This window comes from Hylaeus volcanicus, unplaced genomic scaffold (genome assembly GCF_026283585.1).
Source record: "Hylaeus volcanicus isolate JK05 unplaced genomic scaffold, UHH_iyHylVolc1.0_haploid 12190, whole genome shotgun sequence".
Lineage (NCBI taxonomy): Eukaryota > Metazoa > Arthropoda > Insecta > Hymenoptera > Colletidae > Hylaeus > Hylaeus volcanicus.
The window spans coordinates 187,884-207,600 of NW_026533140.1; the positions used below are offsets into that span (position 1 = coordinate 187,884).

General features: G+C 45.7%; 2 protein-coding genes and 1 long non-coding RNA gene across 4 annotated transcripts; all 3 read left to right on the plus strand.

Moving 5' to 3' along the window:
* Positions 1-818: 818 nt before the first annotated feature.
* LOC128882807 (uncharacterized) lies at positions 819-1,886 on the plus strand. The gene is made up of 2 exons (XM_054134573.1): positions 819-1,123; positions 1,178-1,886. Exons 1-2 carry the CDS (start codon positions 819-821, stop codon positions 1,884-1,886), a joined length of 1,014 nt encoding a protein of 337 aa, XP_053990548.1.
* A 5,238-nt stretch (positions 1,887-7,124) lies between these two features.
* Positions 7,125-8,124, plus strand: LOC128882808 (uncharacterized). The gene is made up of 2 exons (XM_054134574.1): positions 7,125-7,415; positions 7,531-8,124. The coding sequence occupies exons 1-2, from the start codon at positions 7,125-7,127 to the stop codon at positions 8,122-8,124; spliced, it is 885 nt and encodes a 294-aa protein (XP_053990549.1).
* Positions 8,125-10,305: 2,181 nt separating this feature from the next.
* On the plus strand, positions 10,306-12,431 carry LOC128882799 (uncharacterized). Of its 2 annotated transcripts, XR_008458559.1 has the most exons (4): positions 10,306-10,598; positions 10,674-11,037; positions 11,132-11,382; positions 11,480-12,431. It is a non-coding gene; the product is annotated as an uncharacterized LOC128882799 (long non-coding RNA). The 2 variants fall into 2 exon arrangements; XR_008458558.1 differs by having other exon boundaries at positions 10,371-11,037.
* Positions 12,432-19,717: the final 7,286 nt, after the last annotated feature.

The following is a 19,717-nucleotide window of genomic DNA, read 5'->3' on the forward strand; positions in this document are numbered from 1 at the left end:
GACTTGAAACAATTTTCCCTTAGCGAAAATGGTGTTCGAGGCTTCGTTAAGGAGATATTCCAGAAACAGAAACTCGCGCTCTGATTAGTCGGTGGTTTCTGTCAATATCTCCTTAACGAAGACTCGAAGAACATATTCGCTATGAAAAAAATTGTTTCAAATCACCCCCCGAAACACCCCATTCAAAGACATCAAACAATTTTGGGCACCCTGTATAGTTGCAAATAATGTCGACGACCCTAAAACTTACCGAGAGATTAATAAATAGATACATTAAGAACACTCATCTAACCAACAAACCTCTACACAAAAGCCAGAACGCGTTCAGAGCCGGATATTCCGTAGAGGTCGCACTCCACATGATAAACTACATAGAAGAAGCCATTACAGAGAAAGAAATGGTGGTTGCCTGCTGATAGCCTGGTAGGCTATCAGTGAACCCAGACAAAATAGAAACAATGATGGTCACGAGAAAAACCATAAGACCTAATCTGAGCAAACTGGAATTCATGGGAAAGGAAGTAACCCTATCAAAGAAGGTCAAATATCTAGAGATAACGATAAACGAGAATCTCACCTGGAGGAAGCACGTCTTCGGCAAGGTTGCAGCGGCGAAATGGAACTTGACTCTATTATGCAGAGTTCTAGGACCAACGTGGAGCATGACCCCACAAACAGCTAAATGGATCTACGACGCGATCATTGTTCCCAGAGTAGCATTCGGCAACATCGCCTGGTGGCAAACATCAAACATGATTACAGCCTCCAAGAAAATGGACAGCATTCAAGGGTCAGCCCTAAAAAGGGTATTCTGAGTGATGAAAACAACACCGACGAGGGCACTAGAAGTCATCGCCAACTATACGCCAATGGACATCAAGGTCAAGGAACTCGCAATGAAGACAGCCCTAAGAGTACATACATGGGGATACTGGACAAACACAGGAAGAGGCCACAGCCAGATCAGAAAGCAGACTGGAAACGTAAATATAATGAATATGTATCTTATGCCCAAAGACAGGATCATCACAGAATACATTTTCGAGAAGAAATTCACGACTACGATCGGTAGCAGAGAGGAATGGAAAACAGTTAAAATACATGATAATTACGACATAGTCTGGTACACAGACGGATCAAAGAAACACGACTTCTCAGGGGCAGGCTGATACTGCAGCAAGGAGCTCAATATCGAAGGGTACAGTAGCCTGGGGAAATACGCCACAGTATTCCAAGCGGAAACAGTGGCCATCTCTAACTGCATCCATGAGATGTTGAGCCTAGGTATAAGAAGGAAGAACATCGCGATATCCACAGACAGCCGAGCAGCAATCCTAGCGCTGGACAAGGCAGAAATAAAATCCAAGACGACCAAAGAATATAAGACGAAGCTGAACACACTGGCCAAGATGGGCAAAAAAATATCAATAATATGGGTACCAGGACACAATGACATCTACGGAAACGAAAGAGCTGACAGATTAGCAAATCTGGGATCCGACTCGATACCTGTCGGACCGGAACCAATTATCTCACTACCCGAAACAGCGTACAGGGAAGAAATAAGGAAATGGAGAGAGCAGGAAAAGAAAAGAAAATGGGCAGAGACCGGGGAATGCACACAAGCAAAAGAATTACTAGGAGGAGAAACAAACGTAAGAAAAAGAAGCAAGAAAAAAATCCAAATGGAGAAACAAAAAGCTAGAGACGTAGTAAGCATTCTGACGGGGCACGCACTCCTAAATGCCTACCTGAACAAGATGGGAGTGAGCGATACAAGCACATGCAGGAAATGCGAGAAAGCAAGAGAAACCACCAAACACATCCTATGCGAATGCTCAAGACTAATGAACGAGAGACTGAAATACCTGGGAAACACTTCCTAGATACAGAAGAAACACAAGAAACCTGCCCAACAAAGATCACGAAATTTATAGAGGAAACGAAACCCTGGAGAGAGCCTGGTGACGACAGAAACTGAAATGCTCTGGAAGGACAAACCCAAGCTGCAACCAAAGGAGATCCTAACATGGTGACGTAACAGGAATGCAGCGCGAGTGATACCTCGCCCCCGCGCTGCACTCTGAGTCGAGGTAGGGGATCACTGAATGGGGGCGAGGAGGGGCCCCCAGTCAATCTGCAACCAAGGGTCCTTCCAGCAGCGCAGCAAACGAAGTCACCAGGCAAACGAACCATCGAAGCAGGAAGACAGAGGGAAGACGAAAAGTGGGGGCACACTGACCGAGTCTCACTGTGGCCCATAGCAAGAAAATCAAATAGCCATCCTATACTGAAAAGAGGTCGACAATCCCTACTCGTAGCGGATCATAGAACCTTGTGCGGGTGACAACCGAGAAAATACAAACCTCCATCGTAGAAAAAGGTCACGGTACCCACAAGGTACCATCGACCTGTGGAAGGGGTGGGGACCCTTCTTCGAAGAACATCAGGATCAACAGAGACAAGTGGAAGAAAAACAACCAATGGAAAACCAGAGAGAAAGAAAGAGTTACTAGACGGGCTAAAAACAGATTAAAGATATAAAGGAGAATAGTAGTGGGACACGCGACTACACCTCACCGTGTCCCCGAGCAAGGAATAAACAACAACCATCCTACATGGAAAAGGGCTCTACAGCTCCTGGAAGCAAGACATGGTAGAGCCTAGAACGGGTGGTAACCGGGCCGTGAAAATCCTCCATCGTAAAAAAAGGAGCCGCGGAGCCATTCAAATGGTACCATTGGCTCCACGGAGAGACTGGAGACCCTCTAAACCGATGTGAATAACCTTCCGCGAGAAAAAGGGGGATTCAGAGAGATAAACCCAAGACCGTGCCCGTGCCAAACAGATAGAATCAGCCGTGCCGTTCGGAGTTGTGAATCAGAAGGGGATAACAGAACAATAAGAACGATACTAACAAAGTAGCCTCGCCAAAGTAGAAGCTGCTGCGGAGAAGATGGGCTGAAAAGGTCTAAGACTGGGACCCAATCGCAGAAATCACCCAACAAGGTGTAGCCAGGACTCCCCCACCTCCACGGACCTGGCTGTTTTTTGCAGTCGGGAGTGGAGGTGAACCTCTACGTGGCGCGTCCCCGGGTTGCGGATAGGGGAAGCTCTCCGGCGGGGCGGATGGCGGCTGCGAGGTCACCTCCGCCTTGCCGGGGAGTCGGGGTGAAAGCCCCCGCGGACAAAATACTGGTATGAATGTGTATGTGAATGCGCTGTGGCCGGTGTCTCATGGATATTCCCGAGAGACTAGCCAAGGGGGGAGTAGTAGCCCCCCGACTGGGGCGGAGAGTGATGTCAGTACCTGACCTCTGCGGTAGTAATAAGGGTAAACGTAAACCAGGCGTACCTTGGTACGCCGGCAAAGGTCCCGTGAAAGCGCATGTTAAACGTGGGAGAACCGCTCACTTAGCCGCTGACTGAAGCCAATCTCGGGGTTGAAGTGGGATTACCGGGCGCAGGAATGGAGGCTTACCTGGTCAGTATTGCCTCATACCCTGAGCTACGGGGGGTAAACCGTAGCACCGTCTAGCCCGAGGTTTGGGTTTGGCGTCCATTCAGATTGGGCGTCGCCCACTCGATAGGGGTGACGTTAAACCTTTTGCATCATTTATGGCGCGGGCCCATTCCGTAACATTTTTCATAGAGTCATTCCGGCATCGATAGGGTGTGACCGCCTGACAAACCGCTTCTCGGTTTCGATGTCGCGTAAGGTTAGGATATTTTTACCGGTGGATAGATCCCCTACCGCGGTAGGGGTCCCATAATATGCGGAACCGATGAATTTTTCACGTTATATATGGCTTCAACAAACACAAACACAAACAGCACAGCAGGGGGGGCGGCTATCGCCGCGGGCTACGCGCGACGAAAGGAGCACGGTGAAGGCACCGGGAAACCGACGCCTTTGATCTGCGGAGGGAATAACGGCGACAGGGCTGAGAGTCCGACCTTGGGAAGTAAATCTGTCACGACTGGAACTACGATCACCAGCCCCAACAAGGAGACGGACATTACCAAGGAGCGACTACTGGCTGGCCTTAGTGAAGTCAGTGTCACCTTGGTAAGGACAGAGACGGTGAAGGGCATGCCGACGGGCGGTAATTCACCCTCACTCACGGCGGACATTATGTCCTCAGCTGATGAGACGGCACCATCGGACAGTGAGGGCGATGGTGACAAGGGTTTTCACACTCCGACAAACAAGTTTCCCAGGAGGAGGGTTAGTTTTTCACAAACGTCCTCAGCAGAAGAGCCGACGAACAAGAAAGCTACCTACTGGTAGAGCCCCACGACGACACGGGAGACCATCGACAGGGCCAAATGTGTCAGCCTTAGCCCCAGGGTAGCGAAAAGGCGCATTGCGGAGGTGGCCGATACCATCTCCAGAGTTGGAGGAGCTCTTTAGCACTATTGGAGAGGTAGTGGAGTACCAAGACTCCAATAAAAATATAAACAAGAAGTGCAGAGGGGATTACCTCAGCTGTGCTTCTAGGATAGAAAGGCTGTGCACCTATTGGAGGGAGCACGCCATGCTGGGAAGCATCGTGCTAGGCAATAGGAGGAAGGTTGCTGTAACCGAGAGGGATACACAGACCGAGATCGAGACTCAGACCGAAATGGATGTGGAGGGGTTGCCCCCTCCTACTTCTTCGCCTAATCTTGCGAAGGCAAAGAAGAGGAAGAGGATCCTGTCGACCGCTCAGGAAAAAAGTGGTTACAGTCCTGATGAGGGCAACAAAAAAGGGAGGGTCGGTGAGACCTCCGGTGATAGTGGTGGGTGTGGAAAAGCTGTACAGAAGATAAGGACGTATAGTGAGATTGCCTCAGGGAAGGGAAAGGGAGAGATGCCGACTCCCAAACCGAGGAGCAGTGTCGTCCCTCCTGGACGATGAACCGAGAAGGCGGCTTCTCACACGTCTGCTGCCGTCACGGAGGGAGAATGGGCGGAGCAGGGACGTAGGAAGAAGAAGAAGGCCCTGCCGCTTTCTGCCGAATCGGGTGGAAAAATCCAAACTCCGGGGAACACCGGCACAGGTAGCAGCAACAACGCGAGGGCTCTTGGTGCGCCAAAACCCAAGCCGAGACGCAGGCTGGGCCCCAACAATGACGCTGTTGCGATCAAAGCAAAGGGCTAGACTTACGCAGAGATTTTTCGCGAAATGGCGGCCACGGTCCCCAACACGCAGTTGAAGGAGACTGTAAATGTGGTGAGGAGGTCCAGGACGGGAGACCTTATCATTGAGCTTACCAAGGAGGGTAACGCTCCTTAAACTTCGGCGGCGATCCGTGCGGCGGTTGGCCAGGATTACACGGTCAGAGCTTTGTCCCCCAAAGTGTATATGGAGATTAGGGATCTTGATCCTATAGTGGAGGAGCCTAACATCTTGGCGGCCGTCGCGCGACACTGTGGTGCGCTCAATGCCAGCGATGCGCGCGTTAGGACAATTAGAATGGCCTACACCGGCACGCAGATTGCTATTGCGGAGGTGCCTCGTTCCTGGGCTATAGAAGGCAAGCTTCCTCAAGGCTCAAAGGTACGCATTGGCTACATCATGTGCAGGGTTACGGTGGCGGCTAAACTGACACGTTTCTTCCGGTGTCACGGCTACGGCCACATTGGAGCAACGTGTCCTAACACGGAGGATAACCAGCCCATATGTAGGAAGTGTGGCAAGGCTGGGCATATTGCCAAGGGGTGTGATTTGCACCTCTCCTGCTACATATGCAGGAAGAAGGGTGTGCCCGAGGACAAGATCAGGCACGTGGCTGGGGTAACTAATTGCCCACAATACCGTGAATACCTCCTGGGGAAGGTTTCTACGACAGATCGTCAGTGATGCGCCTCTTGCAAATCAATTTGAATTACTGCAGGCTGGCGCAGGACCTGCTCTTACGCACTGTCGACGAATTGAAGAATGACGTGGTGGCGGCGTCGGTGTCGTACTGTGTCCTCAGTGGATGGTTCATAGACACAACCGGCAAGGCGGCGCTCTGGGTGACCCACTACAGTGCCACTAAAGGGACCAGCGGAAGCGTAATTGCCGGATATGGCTTTGTCTCGGTGGAGGTGGGTAGACGACGAATAGCCAGTTGCTATTTCTCCCCTCGTTGGGGGATGTTGCTCTCAGCAACGCCCTCCATGAACTGGAGATGGAGAGAGCGGCATGGACGCAAGATGTTCTCATCGCTGGCGATTTCAACGCTAGTTCCCCAGCCTGGGGCTTGCGTGGGACGAATGCAGGCGGTAAGGAAATTGCTCTGTCGGGATCCGTAAAACTCAGCTGGTGTGGACTCTCTTCCCGCTTGCGGATGATACGGAGGCCCTTGAGGCATTCGATCCAGGGCCGGAGACCGTGGTGCATAACTGGTCCCCTATTGACCCGGAGGAATTGAAGATGGCGGTCTCGAGGGTTTCCCTTGACAAGGCCCCCGGCGTCGATATGATACCGGGAGTCACAGTCGGACTTATAGTTAAGGTCAGGATCGACATGATCACACATGTCTTCAATAGTATTCTGATTTCTGGAGTGATCCCACGTCGGTGGAAGACTCAGAGACTGGTCCTGATTGCTAAGGAGGGGCGCGACCCTGCAACCGCCTCGGCGTACAAGCCGTTATGCCTTATTAGCCATTGGGCTAAAGTCTTTGAGTCGGTGCTACGGGAGCGCATTATCACGGCCATTGGTGACGGTGGAATATCCGATAAACAGTACGGAATTACGAGGGAACGAAGCACACTTAACGCGCTAGAGGAGGTGACTGGGATTGCGGAGACTGCGCTGCTTAAGCAAAACTTCTGCATCCTAGTCACTTTCGATGTCAAGAACGCGTTCAATACTATTCGGTGGCCCCGAGTGGCAAACGCGTTGATGCAGCTAGAATTCCCCGTCTACCTGCGCAGAGTCTTAATAGACTACTTCAGGGACAGGAGGCTACGATACTGGGCAGGTGGGGAGTGGAACGAGGAGTCTCCATACATGGGAGTGTAGCAGGGATCAGTCATAGGACCCATCCTATGGAATGTGGCGTATGACGGAGTCCGAGGGGCTGTACGATCATCGGTTACGCCGATGATATCGCGCTGGTCGCGACTGGTGGCGGCTATACTCGGATGGATGGAGGAGAACCAACTTCAGGCGGCGCCCAAGAAGACGGAGATCTTCTCCCTAAATGGCAAAAGGCTTGGTGACTTTTCCATCCGGGTTGGCAATGAGGAAATAGTGCCGACGGATCGACTGAAATACTTAGGTGTTAAGTTCGACAGAGGACAACGTTCCAGGAAACACATAACTACGGTCACAGATAAGGCGCTTCGAGTGTTGGCGGCGCTATCGCGCATTATGCCAAACATCGGCGGGGCGGGCCATAAGACGAGCATCCTGTACTACAGGTTGCTTGAATCTATAGTAACGTATGCCTCGCCGATATGGTCCAGGGTGGCGCTAGAGGATCTACAGAACCGTGTCGCTTGACGCGCTAACGGTTTTGGCAGGTATATCACCCATTATATTCAAACTTGAGGAGAGATTGGCGTTGTACGGGCTGGAGAAGCGTTGCAGGAGACTCCGACAGGGCACATTTCGGGCGACCAGCCGTCACCTGGAGGATGCCGACGTTGAAAGGAAAAAGGAGGACATCAAGAGAGCCCTTTCAAGAAAATGGCAAGAACGATGGGACCGGGAATGCGGGAACAAGGTCACTCATGACTGGATCTCGAACATTGAGAAGTGGTTGACCAGACCCAACGGCCAAATGAACTATCATTTGACCCAGGCGATGACAGGCCATGGTTGCTTTGGAGCATATTTGCACCGTATTGGTCGGATATACAGCGCTGAATGCTGGTACAGGTGTCAAGTGATAGATGATGTGGAGCACACCTTCCACACGTGTGTGCGATGGGAGGATAAGCGAGCTGAACTTCGCAGGGCACTGGGAGTGCAGGATTTGACGATTCCACTCATGGGGCGTCTCAGGAGACAAAACCTAGAGAGTTGGACTCTAATTAAAGAGTTCCTCACATACGCCCTGAAAGACAAAGAGGAGTACAAGCGTGCGATGGACAGGGCGGCGCGTATGAATGCGCCCACCCCTCCTCCTTCGCCACTCCCATAACAAGGAGGAGAATTCGGAGATAATCAGAAGACGGAATATGGGATCAGGGGCAGAGGCTGGCCCTCTTTCAAACAACACACACATTTACAATTTTACACATTATACCTATTTATTTATATATTTATTTATTCTATTTATTTATTTATTTTATTTTATTTTATTTACACACCACCTTTTAGTCACTTCTAGTCATTTATTTATTTATTTACACAAGAGAGCATGACCGTAAACGACCCCTGACCTTTAATTGGAAGAATTGGAACCTAACCAATAACATTGAAGGAGACTGTGAGATTATCACAAGTTTAGAAGGGATCCGCGCACGACTTCGCCCAGTGAAGTAAAGCCCCACTTTGGGGGTAGTTCCACTGTGGTTGAAGAGGATCTGCAAGACGAGAAAGATAGAAATAAATAGGACTCCCCCACCTATGACGCTTCGTAGCAACTATCGTCTTAGGTAGGGATATCCGGGGTAGTAGAGTTCCCAAATACAGATAATCCGGAAATCCAAACCTCGACAATGGACGGCAAGCTATAGTCGGGAAGAGGAACCGAGAGGGATAGTCTTAACCAAGGGGGGGGGGGGTGGAGACCGTCGCCTTGTCGCGCTAGAGAGAAAAAGGGGAAGGTGCAAGAGGGACGGGGGGAGTGATAGTATATAAAATCAGGGAAGGGGGGGGGGGGGGGTGGCAGACAACAGAGGGCACCAGATCCAACCTGTGTTACGGAACACGCAGGCTGAGCCCGGTTACCGCCTAACGGACTAGGAATAGATTGACAGGGGGTGTATAGAATTCACAACTTTGATGGCACGGTGTAGAAAGAATAATGCAGGCTGGTACTGCAGGTCCTGAGGGATGTGGATAGCCCGACGACACACCAGGCTTCGGCACCTCCCGAAAAATAGACAGAATGACCCCGCCCAATGATGGACCGCCCCCGCGAATAGCTCGAATCACTAATGCTGGCCCGGACTCTAAAAAGTGTGGCAAGAGCGAGAAACGGGGTAGAAAGCATCAACTGGGTTATCAGCCCCCTCCGACAAGCCAAGGAGCAGTTTCCGCGGATTCGGAGTGTCCGGGATAAGGTCTAAGCGCCATGGAGCCCGATAGGGACGCGGGGGCGGCACCGCCCCCCCCCCCTCAGTACTCAAATGCAAACAAGATGCAAACAAGATAGTTGCAAATGGGATTATCAGGAATGCATGTGCAACTAAATGTGAAAGGATTGATTGCGTTTAGTAAATTTCTTGGAGATACACCAGAGCATAGCAATTTTGCACCAACAATGGTTTTAAACAATGAAACTATGCATAAATTTTTCCAAATGGGATCATCACGAATTCATCTATCATGAAATGCGGAAGGCTCCATCGTCATCGGTTAATTCCTTGCCGAGTTACATAAAAGAATAGAAATTTTGCAATAACAATAGTTATAAACAATAAGAAAGATCATTTTTGCAAAGTAATCACCTCGAAAACGAGTCCTTCAGCAAAATGTAAAGGGTTTCATCGATTTTATCGAATTCAGGCCAAACATACGTGAAATAGTACGCTTTTTGCGATAAAAAGTGCAATAAAGTGTTAAAAAATGGAAGAGGGTCAAATATATTTTTAAGCTTTTAAGAGGTAACGAAGCCCTACCAGATACAAGAAGATTCAATCCGATTGGTCAATTCGTTTCGGAATAAGAAGTAATACAACATTTTTCGGTTTTCTGCACACAAAAAACGGGTAAAAAATGAGAAATCCCAAATTTTGTTGGTAATGGGACCACCTTGGAGACATGCTCTACAGGATGCAACAGGTTTCATCCTGATTGGTCAAGCCGTCTGGGCGTAATCGAGTACTATACATAAAAAAAATATATATATATACAGGTCGAACTGAGTAACCTCCTCCTTTTCGAAGTCGGTTAAAAAAATTCTTCAGCACTCAAAAGGTTAACAAATTAAAAATAAACGGAAAATGAATAAATTGTGATGAAAAAGTAGTAGGCAAGAGGACAGGAGGGCAGGTTCTTTAAAAAAACAGCATCAAGGAATGACAAGAGGGCAAGAGGACAGGAGGGCAGGTTCTTTAAAAAAACAGCATCAAGGAATGACAAGAGGGCAAGAAGATTTTACGAGAATCGCGGACATGCTTACGCAAAGACAAAGGGTCTATGGACAATGTATGTGTGCTGCAACACATAGCGGAGAGGAAAACAACAAAGAAGAGGGGAAAGCTATATGCATTGTTTATCTAGAGACGCGGTAGCGTTTCGACGCCAAGTTCATGAAAAATTATATAGCCACCCTGTATAACGTGGCGCTACCGCTATCTTTTACAGGAGAGATGGTCCATTTTAACCTAACTTAAAACTTCTTTCATTAATATCTCATCACGCCTGCAATATTTTCTAAATTTAAACGCATTTTTCTGATGTAAATCGCATATAAGCTTTCGAATAAAACGAAAATCAATCAAATCGGTACACGTACAACAGCGATATCGTAATATCGTGTCACGATACATCCAAAAATATTACTGTCTTATACTTTTCCAGTCGATTTTTCGTCAACACTTAGCCAATAGGAGACAAGGCCGTTCGTCGATTCGTCAACTCTCGGAATCAGTCGGCAAGACTCGTCGACCGCCATAAGAAATACTTGTGTATATCGTTTGACAGATATAGGTTAGTATCGTTTGAAAGATATAGGTTACAGTGAGGAATAGCTGGATGCAGATTATTAAGACAGAAGACAAAAATTTCACCAGATACCTGCAAGAAATAATGCACAAGAAACAGTAATGTTGCCTTGCAATACGTGTGTGCACGCAGGAAAACTATAATAGTAGTATTAGAAGTGCGACATATTTTATTATATTTCACATCAAGAAGAGGAGCATATAACATCATCAATAAAAGAGTAAGTAAAATCCACAATTAAAAGTAGATAGTGTTTACCATTATTTGATAAGTAGTTGTATGCGCGTAAATTCTTGTGTTTTCTGTTTCCACAGTCTTTGATTGATATGAACCAAATAATTTGATGACGAAGCAACAGTATTTTGGTGCTCTCCAAAAATAGGAGCTGCCGCTGTGAAATTCTAGTATTTTATCTGAGTGAAGGATGTCTGGTAGTAATTATTAAAATACCACAAGAAGAATTGTGCAAGTATTACAGGAAATACGATAAAGTTTGACAGCTATATTGAAATTTGCCAGTTAAAATATACTACGATCTGACAGAGTGTACAACGGAAGGAATTAAGTAAGCTGTACATAATGTTTGTATGAAAATTATGATTTCTACTTTTATTTTAAGTTCTGCGTTAATTTTCAACTGAAATATGGTTTGTATGTTACAGATAATTGAACCATAAGATGATGGTCTGTGTATATGTCGCAGGGAAATGATAAAAATAGAGATATGATCAAATCCCTAAGGTAGATGATCAATTCACGGGAGATGTTAAAATAACAACTCCGTAAGGTCATTTACCTAAAGAAAGTAAGTGATTTGAATAAATCCCTGTTTTAGCGAAAAGATGAAATAGTATGACTTGATCAAATCCCTTAACTGTTTTAGTGTAAAGATGAAATAATATTGTTTAGATATTGAAAGTACTTATTTAGTAAATCATGCATTATTAAAAGTAGAATAGGAAATACAACAATACTCATAGAAACATAAATTATTTATTCGAGACTAATTAGCAAAAGAAATAGGTACCTAAGCTGATATTTTAAAAAACAAAAAGAATACTTTTAGGGAATGTAATTAATAAATAATTTATGTTTCTACGACTATTGTTGTATTACCTACTCTACACTTAATAACGCATGATTTACTAAATTAATACTTTTAATATCTAAACAATATTATTTCATCTTTTCACTAAAACCGTCAAGGGATTTGATCAAATCATATTATTTCATCTTTTCACTAAAACAGTTAAGGGATGTGATCAAATCACTTACTTTCTTTAGGGAAATGACCTTACGGAGTTGTTATTTTAACATCTCCCGTGAATTGATCATCTACCTTAGGGATTTGATCAAATCTCTATTTTTATCATTTCCCTGCGACATATATAAATCACAAAACTAAACAATTCATTTTTTCATATTATTTCATATGGATTATTCTAGATTATAGATATTAAAAATATTATAAATGTATTATCAGTAACATTAAAATTTCTTGGAACAAGACTTTCTATCATGTGTCGTGCGTACTTTTGAGGATTTAAAGAACTAAATCTGACCTCTCTTTTTCTATATTATTGTAATACAATAAATTATGTGTTGCAAATAGTGGATCTGTGTTCATTTTCTCATTATTCAAATTTCTTGCAACAAAACTTTCTGCCAGGCGTTGTGTGTACATTTGAAACCTCTAAGGACTGAAACCTTAGGATTTCTTTTTTCATTTCTCGATTTATCTTTAACATTCGAATTTCTTGCAACAAGACTTTCTGCCACATGTTCTGCATACTTCTGAACTTTATTCTAATACAATAAATTGTGCGTTAGAATAGTGGACATATTTTTCCTATTTCTCACTTCATCTTTAACATTTCAATTTCTTGCAACCATAAGCGGTTTCGAGCACCATGAACTCTACATAAAGTACTATATACATATAATATAAAAATTATTTAAAATCATTCACTATGCAAATTATCTTTGCAAAAAGAAGTAAGATCCCCATACATAACTTCAAAAAAGTAAAAAAATTATGCCAAGTACATGAAAAAGTGGAGGACTCAAGGAGTTATCATAGAAAAATAAAAGATCCCCATTAAAAACTACAAGAAAATAGAAAAAGATGTGAAATCGAAATGAGCTGCCAGTACATGAAGGTGCTTTCCAGCAAAGTGCAAAGGCGACACTGTATAACACAATGTAAAATTCGGTGGTTTCCAACTATGCGCAGCTAAAATGCTGTGTTCAACAGTGCGGACGTTTAAATCCTAATGACAATTCATGTAAAGTGACTGTTGCTGCGCTCGGCCATATTCGTTTGTCGCTCATGCGCCTACGCGCTAAACGCGACGACCTGCTTCAATACTTCCGTCGTCGGAGTGTTTTGCGTACAAACCGAGACTGATGTACAGCTTCTCAAACGTATCCCTCGGAAGTGCCTTTGTGAATACAGACTGTTCCAAAAGTCGCGTGGAAGCCGGAAATGGGGGGTAGCTGAGACGATTCTGAACAACAATTTCCTTTGCAAAAATGTCGGGTGGGGCTTCGTTAAGGAGATATTAACAGAAAACTCCGACCAATCAGAGCGCGGGTATATCGTTGGAGCGGCCGTGGTAGCGAAGGCTACGCGCTGGGTGGCCGCGTCCAATGTCCCTCGATACACATCGAGTCACTTGTTCTCGTACAAGCGCGGCCGTCAGTGGGTAGCCTTCGTTACCACGGCCGCTCTAACGGTATACGCGCGTTCAGATTGGTCGGAGTTTTCTGTTAATATCTCCTTAACGAAGCCCCATCCGACATTTTTGCAAAAGAAATTGTTGTTCAGAATCGTCTCAGCTACTCCCCATTTCCGGCTCCTACGCGACTTTTGGGACACCCTATATATCAGCTAATTGCACTTCGGTGGGTACGAACTTCACATCTATTTCGCGATTCTCGACCTGTTCCCGAATATAATGATATTTTATTAACCGACTTCGAAAAGGAGGAGGTTACTCAATTCGACATGTATATATATATTTTTTTTTTTTTTTTAAATGTCTGTTCACCGATTATACCGAGATGGCTTGACCAATCGGAATGAATCCTGTTGCATCTTGGAGAGCATGTTCCCCCGGTGATCCTGCTATCAAGACTTTTTGCGATTCGTCATTTTTTACCCGTTTTTTTTTTACCAAAAAACCGTGATTTTTAGGTATGCTTGCCGATTACGTCGAGATGGCTTAATGAATCGGAGTGAAATCTCTTGCATCATGTCGAATATTTCTTCCAGTTGGTCGCATACAAGAAACATTTCGTAATTCGTCATTTTTTACCCGTTTTTTTTTAAAAACAGAAAAATTTTGTCTTGCTTCTTACTCCGAGACGGATGGACCAATCAGATGCCTCTGAAAAAGTTGCATTGCATTTAATATGATGTATTTAATAATTTAACTAAATTCATCAAACGATGGTGAATAATAATGGAGTTCAAATAGAAATTATTTCATACTTTTCACTGCATTTTCCCATACTTTTAAGCAATTATATCTAGAGCTAGTGCGTATTTATATACATTAACTAGAAATTATTTCATACTTTTCACTGCATTTTCCCATACTTTTAAGCAATTATATCTAGAGCCAGTGCGTATTCATATAAATTGACTATAAATTATTTCATACTTTTCACTGCACCTTTTTCGAAGTCGGTTAAATTTTTTTTCCAAAAAATTATTTTATATCAATATGTTTAGTTCTCTTATGGAACTCCGGGTTCCTAATTAGTCGAATCGTGTTCTGATTGTTGATACACAAAGTCGTCGGTTTATCTCGCTTAAAACCGATGCCTGAGAGCAACTTTCGAAGCCACACTACCTCTTTTGCTGCTGTAGCCGCTGCTACATATTCCGCCTCGGTAGTGCTCAACGATACCAATTTCTGTCGCTGAGACGACCACGTTACTATTCCGCCTTCTATGAGAAACGCGTACCCCGTCGTGGATCTACGCGTTTCAACGTCACTCATAAAATCTGCGTCCGAGTACCCGACTAAATCGATTCCTGACTCGTCCGCGCGAAACTCAATACCGATATCTAAGTTCTTGACTAAGTACGACAAAATTCGTTCGATCGCTTGCCAGTGATTCTCGTCGTGATTGTTCAGAAATTTGCTTACTATGTTCACTGTTCCGGATAGAACTCGAGTGTCGGCAGAATTTAGGCTCCTTTGTAATTGTATACCATTAGGTCGTTAGTATTCTTCCTCGAGCGACGCGGAGAATCGAACGGAGGGCCAACAACAGTTTATGACATGCTCGCGAAATATGTCGCTTTCGGTTTGTAGCTGATTGTCGTCAATATCAAGCCAGATGTGACCGTTTCGGGGTCTTTAGAATTCCGCATGGTTCCGAGGCTCGGCGGCCGACCATGTCATAAATTCGGAAAAACCCAGGAGCGCGTTGGGCCTTCCGTGAGTCACTAAGCGACCACCCATCTAGTTTCGAGGCCGTGGGTGAAGACACCGCGAGGGGAGTGAGCGTGGGAGGAAAGGCGCCCTGATTGGGTCTTGTTCCCAAAATCGGGGCCCAGTCGGCGCGCCCCTTGGGCGCTAAGCGGTGGAAATGAGAACGAGGCAAGGGCATTGCGAGCGTCTTCGGTCGTTATTTCGCGAGACGAATTCAATTCAGAGCGAGACAATCGTCCGATAAGGGAATTCTCATCCAGATGAGAATCCCACGTTGCGAGTCTTCGGACATTCGACATTTATGTCTCGGTTAATAAAGTTCAGTGTCTTAACGTAGACCGACTGTGTACATTTCCTTCAACAACCCATTTCATCCTAAACATTCACCGATTACGCTATGTCGGGACACGTTACAATTGGGGGAAACAATAACGAACCAACAGCTTCCCGATATGGAACTGACAACTGCCTCTCTTCGTCCTTTTCTACCGGATACAAGATAGAATGAGGATCTGCCGGTATAGATACCCCTTTCACCTGGCTCATTCCGAACCGCTCCAGAATCTTTGTCGCGTATGCTGTCTGATGTATAAACATTGATCTCGATTCTCTGTCGCGACAAATCTGCATACCAACGAACATGCTACAGTCTTCGATAGTGATTTCGAATGTTTCGCTTAACAATTCGATCACCTTCTCGATCACTTTTCTCAACTTCGCAGCTACAATTTCGTCATCCACAAACAACGCGAGATAGATTTTCTAAATCTCGTATATCCTGACGAAAATACATTTATTCGCGTCTATTTCTGTTAAATTGAATTGTTTTAGAACCCTTTTCATTTTAAGGTTCCAGCATTGCGGCGCTTGCTTCAACCCGTAAAGTGATTTTATTATCCGGCACACGACACTTTTTTGACTCTCTTCTTTCTCCTCTGTTCGAAGTCCACTGGAAATCTCCATCCGGATGTCCTCTTCTAGAATACCATGCAGAAATGCAGTTTGAACATCAAACTGTACCATCTCAAGGTCCTCTCCTGTGATAACTGCGAGCAGCACTCGAAGCGAATCGTATCTCACTACTGATGAGAACGTCTCCGAATAGTCTATTCCCTTTTGCTGCTTGAAGCCTCGAACACACAGCCGAGCTTTGTATCTTAGCACGCTTCCACCTGTATCTCGTAAAACCTTGAAGACCCAACGTGAGTTGATCGTCTTCCCGCCTGGAGTCCTCGGAACAATCTCCCACGTCTTGTTCTTCTGATGTGCCTGGAACTCTTCTTCAATTTCTTCCGCCCATTGAGCTGCTTCCGGACTCGACATCACTTCTTCGTATGTCGTTGGAGTGCTGTGTTCAATGCACAACGCATATCTCGATGGCGTTTTAATCGTGCTTCTATTTCGGAGCACTCTCGGCGTGGCCGCTTCTGGCTCCGCTTGATTTCGGCCGACCTTCTCGACGTCTCCTCCTCGTTTTCTTTCCGCATTTGCATTCCCGGCAGCCACTTCGTCATCTTCATTTTCAACGATGGCTCCGTCGTGAACTTCCTTATCTGGATCCTTGGCTTCTTTTTCTTCATCGCTCTCATCGCACCCCGGTAATTCGAATTCGGCTTTAGATTCGGAAATTCTCGATGCCTCGTTTCTTTCGTCGTCGAAAACAACATGTTTTGACACGAAGATTACCTTCGTTGACGGATCGTATAGTCTGTAATTCGACTCGTTGTCATAGCCGACCATTACCAGCTTCTACGCACGTGCGTCGAACTTAGTCGTTTTCCCTTTTGGTACGTGTGCAAAAGGACTCGACCCTAAAACTCATACATGCCGAAGATCCGATTTCCTGCTCGTCCATTGCTCGAACGATGTTCGGCTTCCGCCGTTCCTTAATTCCCCCGTGCGGTTTAATATGTAAACCGCTGTAGCTGTCGTTTCTGCCCACAACTGTGTCGGGAGCTCCTTTGCTTGCAGCATCGTCTTCGCTGCTTCGCCAATCGTCCGATTTTCTCAGGCGACTCTCTCAGCTCTCCCGTTTTGCTCGGGCGTATACGGCGCTGTCGTCTCCAGTGTGATTCCTCGAGCCTTCAGATACTTGGCCATCCTCTCGTTCCGGTACTCTCTCCTGTTATCCGTACGTAGAATTCGCATCGCACGACGGAATTTATTTGCTATCATTCGCTCGAACTCCTGTAAACGTTCATACACGTCAGATTTATGACAAATGAAATAGACGAACCGAAATCCAGTTGCCTCGTCCTTGAACAAAACGTAGAATCGTGCGCCTCCTAATGACTCCATCGACATGGACCCGTAAACGTCACTATGGATTACTTCTTCTGGTACTCTAGACTTCTGTCTCGACTCTTTTCTGAACGGCAATTTGTGAAGTTTACCGATCTGGCACGCTTCGCAGAAGAATTCAGTTGCATTCTTCACATTGACTCCATCCACGAGCCCGCGACTCACTAGCTCGACCAGAACTCTCTTGTGAATGTGTCCTAGCCTTTCGTGCCACAGCTTGAGATCCCTCGCCGTCACGTTCACCTCGAGTTCAGCCCTCGGTCTTCTGAACAGCATCCGATACAAGCCATTTACTTGTTTACTTCCAGTAGCAACTGTAACGCCTCCTCGCAACACGTCCACTGCGTCGTCCTTAAAGCTGACTTGAAAACCCTTACTTGTCCATGTTTCAACCGAAAACAGATTTCGGGTAACTCGCGGTACAAGCAAAACATTTTCGATAACTCCGCTCTGCCATTCGCCGCATACGAGTTTTTCTATTCGTACATTACCGACGCCGACTACCTCACAGATGCCATCGTCTCCGAGCATGACAACTCCCCAGTTACCGGTCGTAGATCCTCGATCCAGTCACACCTAGATGTCACATGCTCCGACGCATAACTGTCGGTGATCCAGACATCTCTCTTATCGACTTCTCGTAACTGCCTCAACTGCTCGACCGACGGTTGCTGCTATCGTCTACTGCTCGCCGTACCTGTTTCGTTGTGTTTTCGACTCGCGTCTAATACAAACGCATAACTATTGCTCGACTGACCTTTGCTTTTGTCCTCGCTTTTTTGTTTGTCACATTGACTCGCGTAATGCCCTCGGTTCTGACACCGGTAACACTGTATGTTTTTCTTGGACTTCTTTTTCTTTTTGTCCTTGTCGTTGCCCCTGGCATTCGCTTTTTTCGTGACCGCTAGCGCGCTCGTCGAATCATCTTCTTTGTCGAAATCCGAATCTTCGCGTATCAGCCGCGCTAACAGATTTTCAATCGTTTGACGATTTGGATCGACACTATCCCACGCTGTCTTGAAGACATTAAATTTTGTCATCAAGCTCGACAAAATCTTTGCAATTACCGCTGCTTCCAACATCGCCTCGCCTAGATCCCGCAACTGACTTGCCATGTTCTGTACGGCACTCACGTGCTGGATCACTGACACTGAGTCCGACGTCTGCATTTTATACACGTAAAAACGCTGTGTTAATGGACCCACATTTGAAGCCGACTTTTACTCGTGCAGAGTCATCAGCTTATTCAACATCTCGAACGCTGTGGTACAGACAAGCATACTATTCACTTGTTCGTCTTCCATTGCTGATAAAATAATCGCCGTTACCTTGACGTTATCCTTCACCCACGTTTTCATCGCTGCCACATTCGTATTCTCAGATCTTTGTCTCGTTCCATCGACTACGTCGAAAATCTCGTTCGCCATTAACACAGCGGTGATCTGGAATTTCGATGCCTGATAATTCTTGCCATTGAAACGTTTCACGTATCGCACTAGACTATCATCCGGCATTTATGACATGTCAATCTCTTCCGGGTATACGTAAACCAGAAACTCCCGAAACTAGAATTACTCGCTCGACGCATTTCGCCACTGGATATATTCTTGTCTCAGACCTCTCTCCACGAACTCTTGCCTCGAGTGCGTGATCACTTGAAAAAACACGACTTCGCCGCGTGCCTTGCTCGCACGCCGTAACAACCGACTTGCCATACTTTTCACGAACACGAAATCTCTCTCACTCGCAACCTGGGCCCATAACCTGATGAGGCTAAGGATATAGGAGTGGATTTCAGAGAGTAATTTATACACTCGTAATGTATTAAACTCGTGTTCCTTTATTGAAAGACCGTGGATAGATTATTGTTGCTTAGGTTATTTAAAAGATAAAAAACTAGTATACTATAAAAGATATATTTGGATTAGCCTAAATCAGTCTTTGCACATGTCTTTGGTAAAAATTACATGTAGTAACAAGTGAAGAACGTACGTGGCGCCGGAAGACAATAAATACCGAGGCCGCCACAACTGCGGGCGCCAAAAAATAAAAATAAACAAAAGTACATGAAACTTATATCTAACAATTATAAAAATGACTAATGTCGGTGACGGTTGTGAAGCGACTCTAACTGACTCGGCCATATTATTTTTT

Bases quoted from the DNA above. Each gene is read 5' to 3' on its own strand.
- LOC128882807 (XM_054134573.1), top strand. From the start codon at position 819: ATGAAAACAACACCGACGAGGGCACTAGAAGTCATCGCCAACTATACG. The intron at 1,124-1,177 runs GTACACAGACGG...CTGATACTGCAG, and splicing joins GATAATTACGACATAGTCTG to CAAGGAGCTCAATATCGAAG.
- LOC128882808 (XM_054134574.1), top strand. From the start codon at position 7,125: ATGGAGGAGAACCAACTTCAGGCGGCGCCCAAGAAGACGGAGATCTTC. The intron at 7,416-7,530 runs GTAACGTATGCC...TTCAAACTTGAG, and splicing joins ACAGGTTGCTTGAATCTATA to GAGAGATTGGCGTTGTACGG.